Source organism: Oncorhynchus tshawytscha, linkage group LG34 (genome assembly GCF_018296145.1).
Source record: "Oncorhynchus tshawytscha isolate Ot180627B linkage group LG34, Otsh_v2.0, whole genome shotgun sequence".
In the NCBI taxonomy this organism is placed as follows: domain Eukaryota; kingdom Metazoa; phylum Chordata; class Actinopteri; order Salmoniformes; family Salmonidae; genus Oncorhynchus; species Oncorhynchus tshawytscha.
This window is the reverse complement of record NC_056462.1, coordinates 2185096-2193227: the sequence shown is the minus strand read 5'-3', so window position 1 is coordinate 2193227 and position 8132 is coordinate 2185096. Positions and strand designations below refer to the sequence as shown.

The following is an 8132-nucleotide window of genomic DNA, read 5'->3' as shown; positions in this document are numbered from 1 at the left end:
ACAAGGACAAACCATTTTGTCCAATGGAGAGAGAAAAAGCCATCTTTTAAACTGAAATCATTTGAGATTATGAACGATGCCTAAGACATAGATATATGATTTAAATTGCCCCTAAACCTTTAAGTGGATCCCATTTGTAGCCAACTACCCACATCACACACAGACACACAAATACACAGACTGGATGACTATGCAAATAGATACATCCCAGCCTGTTTAATTTCCTCTTGAAGTTCTAATCAAATTATTATTATGTGAGTTAAATTATGAGTATACAAACATTTACACGTTTGCTTAGTAATTACACGTTTGCTTAAATTAGCTACTTTCTATGTATATGCTCCATTATAAACTGTCCAATCAGATGACACCAACTCTGCCAACGTTCATTGGCTACATGTTTTAGCGTCATCTTCCGCAATTGCGTCTATTCACCAACACATCTACGCGTCTTCTCTATTTATTTCTATTGCACGGACAATTTTTACGCACCGGTCAAGACTTGAGCTTCTAAGATAGCGTAATGACGCAAACGGACCTCAGGAAATATCCAGCTCAAACTAAAACCTGCCTATAGTTTCATTCAAGATGGTTTTAGAAACGATTTCAAGGATCATAAAAATCCAGCTTCCAGCCTACCTCAAGAAGCTCCCCCTTCCCGAAACGATTGGAGGATTTGCGAGGTTAACAGGTAAATGGTTACAATGTTGCAATGGTGAAAACAGGAAAGACAGAAAAGCTTGTCCCCATGCATGCACGCCTACAAGATTAGCCACAGTAGTTCGCCAGTTTTAATGTGTTTTTTTTCCCCCAAATGTATTATAGATTGTCGGGGTTTTCTGTGTGGTTGTTAAAGTGCTAATCCACTTCATATTGAATAAAGTTCCTTACTTGGCTCAAGTCAAGTTGATTGAACATTGAAGGGTAGTTTAACAGTGCACTACTTTGAGATACATTGTAACCGTACAAGCAAACGTATCAGACTCAGAGTGGAATCATTGTATAAAGTGTACTGTACTGTACGGTAGGTGTAGGCAAACAAATGTTTCGTTTGTATCTAGCACATTTCCTCTCTTGGCTATGGAAGGGAACTAAACCATGTTATTCCAAGCATATGAAACACGAGGCTACAACAAAATAGATGTACAAATGAAAATCCAAGTTGAGGCTGTTTTATACTTTGATATACAGGCTACAGTGATGTGTGTTTGACATACTCCTGTGTGCATAAGCAACCATCTCCAAGCTTCAGTTGATGGAGCTCATTGCTTGACATGAGCAAAGTATATGCTATTAGCAGTGATGATTCTTGCTCTCATGGCAGGCAGGCACATTGAGACCAGTCAGTCAATGAAGCAAAAGTGTCTAGCTTCTGAAAGTCACCTAAAAACAGAGGGAACCAACTATAGGCCTATTGGCAGTCTAAATGTTTATAAGACAATAATACAACTTGAGAAGCTGCTTCAAGTAAAACGTTACCGACCAGTCACATGTAGGCTAATAAGACTCACTGGACAAGACTTTATAGAAGTTCCTTTTGAAACGGCTGCTAATATAATTTGATGTCACTAAACAGTGCGTCTACAAACCTTTCCTTTGCCTTAGCTGCAAAACACTAAATACGCTCTCACAGTATTCCCATAGAGCAGTGTAAATCTAGGACGGCGTGCTTACTCAATGGAGAACAGATTCCTCTCACCCTACACCTGAACGAGGCTCACACACTGGCTTTTCTGAGTAGTTGTGAGAGAGAAAAAAAGGTCTGACGACAGTAGCTGTCAGTGCACAACATTGAAAAGTTATGCCTTGAATTTAAGTACTATGACAAACCCACTGTAAGTGTTGGCTTTAAATGAGCTATGGGACCTCTTAGTAGTTTCAAGCTTTGACAACTTGAAGAAACACTTAAGTTTGACCTTTGGGGTGAACGCTGAATGCACCCATGTAGGAAAGTGTCAGATTTGGGACCTAAAAATAGCCCTAAACTAGTGGCTGGGGTTCTGAGTTGGGCCTTCATACCAGATATCCTTGAGTGTGGAGATTACATGCCCCTTGCTAAGGAAAACAGCAGACCCGGGTTCAAGTAATATTTCCAAATCTTTCAAATGCTTTTAGTGTTTTCCCCTATTCTGTCTGGATTGCCAGATGGGAGGGGTATGCAGTTTTGGGACTATTCTATTTGTCCATTAAGCCAGGCATGCTCAATCAAGCACAGACAATATTTGAAATGAATTCAAATAGGATTTGAAACCAGGTCTGGAAAGCAGTAGTGGTAAATTATGGTTTCTCCCATTGCCCTGAGGTGCTCCATACTGAGAATCATTGACGTTGTAAACATTGATTTAATAAGTCTTCGCTAGCAAATCTATAGGAGATGCATGAACATGAAGGGACTGGAATAATTGGCATGGCAATGGAAGCTCAATTATAGTTCATTTCATTGCTATGTAGCTTTGAAGTTATAAATTGCCTGAAGTTGGTAGCATAAGTACTGAGGTTTTTTCCAGGCCTATATTATATTTGTCATTTTAATGTTTTCACTCTCAGGAAAAGATGGTCAAGTGAAATGTCCCTGCAGGAATCTGAAGACACTATGGCTGTGTTTAGACTGTCAAAAGACCAAATAGTGGAAAAAATATATAAGGCTGTGTTTACACAAGCAGACTAATTCTGGTATTTTTTCACTAATTGTTGACCAATCAGGTCAACTCTGAAAAAGATCTGATGTGAAAGATCGGATGTGATTGGTGAAAAAAATATCAGAATTGGATGCCTGTGTAAACGATGCCTCCGTACAGCCAAATTCAGTCTAGCAGCTTCAAGGATGAGCGCCTCGTTCAATAATTTTATTATTTGTTCGGATTTGATGGTGTTTTTACATTTGCCTTTTGAATTAGAGATAAATCGTATAATGAGATCAACATTCTCCCATTAGGCACCCTTCTTTTTAATCAAAAGCCATTTCATTTGATTGCCGTGAGATTCAAATACACAGCCCTCAAAGGTTTCATAGGCGTCATAGCATCGGATACTGATACAGGGCACCCAGGGCAGAATATTATGGGAACCGCAGGGATGGAACAATTTGAGGAGATCCAACATCTGTGTGTGTGTGTCTGATTGTGTGTGTTTTCTTCCCAGTCTCTGACTGGCTCCGGTTGCTGCCTCTCCTGGGAATCTTGGCCCTGCTGGGCTACCTCACCATCAGGCCCTTCCTGCCCAAGAAGAAGAAGCAGAAGGACAGCCTGATCAACCTGAAGATCCAGAAGGAGAACCCCAAAGTGGTCAACGAGATCGATATTGAGGACTTGAAGAGAACAAACGTCTGCTACTGCCGCTGTTGGCGCTCCAAAACGGTAAATTGGACTAGAAGTAGAGTAGAATGGTTATTGCTAACACTACACCTTCTTAGTAATTTCGGCACCCATATTGCCTAGTTAAATAAAAAATAAATATTCACAAAGTCTCTCAGGAGTGCTGAGGATCAATGTTGCCAGACAGATCATGAATAAGACTATATGGACAGGGGGAACCTAATCCTAGATCGCATTTCTACTCTGAGACGCTTTTTGAATACAGGCCCTGATCAGCCTTTATGCGTTGGGGCCAAGGAAATTGGATGGGGGGTTGGCTTGAGATTGATTTTAGATCATGCTAGACGCAAAGACTTATTGCTATAGCTAGTGGTCTTTCTAACCTCTGCAATTTATGCGGATGTCAGCAGTTTCTTTTTCCATTCTCGCGGTCTTTTGAGGCCAAGGGGAAGCAATAAGACTAAATAAATGGTCAACTATGCAGGGGGGGGGGGGCTCTAGTTCGCCTTTCTATAAGCAATTCCTCGTACTGTGTATCAGCTAATATTAAGTTGTTTCCTGTTGCAGTTTCCTGTTTGTGACAAATCACACATAAAGCACAACGAGTTGACTGGAGACAACGTGGGGCCTCTCATACTCAAGAAGAAGATATTATAATCCATCTTTAACACTGTAATGGAGTCGTCGTCTTTATTCCCTTCTGTCTTTAGTTACTTTAAACATCTGTCTTTTTTTGTCTGTATTTTAGGGCATGGCCTTTTGCACTCTGCCAATTTGTCTTTTTTTTTGGTTAAAAAAATGATGTGGCGCATACTTTGCTTTTGGTAATGATATGCTGGAGAAATGTTGGTGACGCCTTAACTCCTCAAAGATTTTTACCATCAACACTTTTGTGAATCCTATTTATTTGAACTTGGCAATAACTGAGAAGGTTTGAAAGGTTTTATGTTATCACCACTCCCTCTTATTGTCTCCTGACAAGTTTTTGTACAGTGGCCATTTTCCAGTCCGGCTATCTCTCACTCTCTCGTTAGAAACAACAGTTTACCTTGGTCTCCTTGGTAGCGCCGCTCGGTTCCAAACTATTGGGACCACATTGAGGGGAATTTAAGACATTTCAGAACATCTTAATTTCACTAAACTCCTCCCCTCAAGAAACAATGAACCCTTGTTTTTCTACACCAAAATATTTAAGTAACTCATTTTTTTGCCTTTACAGTATCAAACATGTCAGTTGTCCAATTTCCTTTGCATTCAGACAATGTCATGCAAATATTTCCTAATTCATTCAACAACATAAGATTTGAAGAAGGGATCTGCTCCTTTGGTTACTGATCCTTACGTTAATGACCAATTACAGTACATAGATCTGTATTTTTCATGTTTTACTGGAATTTAGGCAAACTGTGCCCGCCTGCATACTTTTGTAAAATAAAAGAAAATTGACCTGAGTTACTTTGTTTCAGAAAATTAGTGTCTTCAAATGGCAAGAAGAAAGAAACCGTTTAGACAAGTGATTTACAATCATTTGACACATATTTTCCATGGGTTTGTCTGAACAAAAATGTTGACAACTATTGGGTGGTGTTTTCATACTCCAACATATAACCTGTGCAGCACCAGTTACTATTTGCATCTGTTTTCCATTCCAAAACATTGACGCTAGGACCCGACCTGTGCTTTCTGAAGGTGATAGGAAAATCTGACCCTTTATAATAAAATATCACCACATTAAAGATAAGATCTTTGCTCACCTCTAACACACAACAAAAAATGGCGACTACAATACGTGTGGAGCAGCAGGGTAGCCTAGTGGTTAGAGCGTTGGACTAGTAACTGAAAGGTTGCAAGATCGGATACCTGAGCCGATAAGGTAAAAATACATCTGCCGTTCTGCTCCTGAATAAGGCAGTTGACCCACTGTTCCTAGGCCATCGTTGAAAATAATAATTTGTTCTTAACTGACTTGCCTCGTTAAATAAAGGTAAAATAAAATGTAGCTTCTACGCTGAGTGTTAATATTAAGGACAATCTAGAGGCGAAAGAAATACACCTATTTATAGGCGAGGTCCTGGCTAGTGGAGTAGAACACTTAAAATAAAGGAGAGCCGCTCAGATGTAAAAATATTTATGTCCAACGTTTCAACAGACAAGCTGTCTTCATCAGGTATAAGACCGCTTGTCTGTCAACGTTGGACATAAATATTTTTGCATCTGACCTAGAGTGTGCGGCTCTCCTTTACTTAAAAATAACAAACATTAAGGACACCTGCTCCTTCCATGACAGACTGACCAGGTGAAAGCTATGATCCCTTATTGATGTCGCTTGTTAAATCCACTTCAATCAGTGTACTGTAGATAAAGGGGAGGAGACAGTTTAAAGAAGGATTTTTAAGCCTTGAGATGTGGATTGTGTGCATTCGGAAGGTATTTAGACTCCTTGTATTCGGTCTCCACAATTTGTTACGTTACAGCCTTATTCTAAAATTGATTTAAACCCCCACCCAATCTACACAAAACACCCCCAAATGACAAAGCAAAAACAGGTTTTCAGATTTGCACATTTATTCAAAATAAAACTGAAATATCAATATTTACATAAGTATTCAGACCCTTCACTCAGTAATTTGTTGAAGCATCTTTGGTAGCGATTACAGCCTCGAGTTTTCTTGGGTATGACGCTACAAGCTTGGCATACCTGTATTTGGGGAGTTTCTCCCATGCTTCTCTGCAGATCCTCTCAAGTCTTGTCAGGTTGGATGGGGAGCTTTACTGCACAACTATTTTCAGGTCTCTCCCGAGATGTTAGATCAGGTTCAAGTCCGGGCTCTGGCTGGGCCACTCAAGGACATTGAGACTTGTCCTGAAGCCACTCCTGCATTGTCTTGGCTGTGTGCTTAGGGTCGTTGTCCTGTTGGAAGGTGAACCTTCACCCCAGTCTGAGGTCCTGAGCACTCTGGAGCAGGTTTTCATCAAGGATCTCTGTACTTTGCTCTGTTCATCTTTCCCTCGATCCTCACTAGTCTCCCAATCCCTGCCGCTGAAAAACACCCACAGAACGATGCTGCCACCACCGTAGTGATGGTGCCAGGTTTCTGCCAGATGTGACGCTTGGCATTCAGGCCAAAGAGTTCAATTTTGGTTTCATCAGACCAGATAATCTTGTTTCTCATGGTCAGAGTTCTTTAGGTCTCTTTTGGAAAACTCTAAGCAGGCTGTCATGTGCCTTTTACTGTGATGTTGCTTCTGCCTGGCCACTCTACCATAAAGGCCTGATTGGTGGAGTGCTGCAGAGATTGTTGTCCTTCTGGAAGGTTCTCCCATCTCCACAGAGGAACTCTGGAGCTCTGTCAGAGGGACCATCGGGTTCTTGGTCACCACCCTGATCAAGGCCCTTCTCCCCCGATTGCTCAGTATGGCTAGGTGGCAAGCTCTAGGAGTCTTGGTGATTCAAAGCATCTTTAATTTAAAAATTATGGAGGCCACTGTTCTTGGGGACCTTCAATGCCAATGCTGCAGACATTTTTTGTACCCATCACCAGATCTGTGCCTCGACACAATTGTGTCTTGGAGCTCTACGGACAATTCCTTTGACCTCATGGCTTGGTTTTTGCTCTGACATGCACTTTCCAAATCAATTGAATTTACAACAGGTGGACTCCAATCAAGTTGTAGAAACATCAAGGATGATCAATGGAAACAGGATGCGCCTTAGCTCAAGTCTCATAGCAAAGGGTCTGTTAGCAGTTAATGTTACGCTTCAATAACACAGACCCCAAATCAGGTGGAGAAAAATAGGTTTATTCAAAGAGGACAAATCATAGATGTTATGCTGAGAGGCAGATGTTCATTCTTCCCTGTCCTCAGTGATTCTCTCCACAGAACCAAGTGACAGGATGTAATTTATAACCTAACCCTAGCCTGTGGTTGACCAATTAGAATTCCTTGCAATAAAACTAGGCCAATGGCCAAATAACAAGTACCTTGTTTCAGACAACGTATAGACAAATTCCTCCCATGTCTCTGATCCATTGATCATTAATGCCCTATTACAGAAAAAAACGCTATTTCCATTGATCGTTAATTCCCTATTACAGAAAAACCACTATTTCCATTGATCATTAATGCCCTATTACAGAAAAAAATGCTATTTCCATTGATCGTTAATTCCCTCTTGACCTTTAGTCCTCTGCATTGTACATTTATCTTCAAAATATTCTTACAGGTCTGAATACTTACGTAAATAAGTTTATTTTTAATAAATTTGCAAAAATGTTTCAACCCGTTTCAGTCATTATGGGGTTGTGTGTAGATTGAGGATTTTTGATTGAATCAACTTTATAAGGCTGTAAAATAACATAATATGGGAAAATAAGGGGTTTGAATACTTTCTGAATGCACTGTATGTGCCATTCAGAGGGTGAATTGCCTTTGAAAAGTGTATGGCACCGGTTTGTGTCAAGAACTGCAACGCTGATGGGTTTTTCACACTCAACAGTTTCCCCACGTGTATCAAGAATGTTCTTTGAATGCTGGACATTCCAGCCAACTTGATACAACTGTAGGAAGCATTGGAGTCAACATGGGCCAGCATCCCTGTAGAACACTTTGTCCATGCCCAGACAAATTGAGGCTGTTCTGAAGGGAAAAAGGAAGGGATGCATCTCAATATTAGGAAGGTGTCCTTCATGTTCTCTTACAGTGTCAAAAGACTACCACCTTCGTTAAAGGGCCAGTGCAGACATGTCTCTCTCAATATCAAATCCTTTCTGGTATGAATATATAATTTCCGGGTATAATATTCTGGCTGAGCTAGAC

General features: G+C 40.5%; 1 protein-coding gene across 1 annotated transcript; it reads left to right on the top strand.

Moving 5' to 3' along the window:
* Positions 1 to 427: 427 nt before the first annotated feature.
* On the top strand, positions 428 to 4765 carry LOC112231709 (CDGSH iron-sulfur domain-containing protein 2A). The gene is made up of 3 exons (XM_024398432.1): positions 428 to 691; positions 3142 to 3356; positions 3882 to 4765. Exons 1-3 carry the CDS (start codon positions 589 to 591, stop codon positions 3969 to 3971), a joined length of 408 nt encoding a protein of 135 aa, XP_024254200.1. The 5' UTR covers positions 428 to 588; the 3' UTR covers positions 3972 to 4765.
* The last annotated feature ends 3367 nt before the right edge of the window (positions 4766 to 8132 follow it).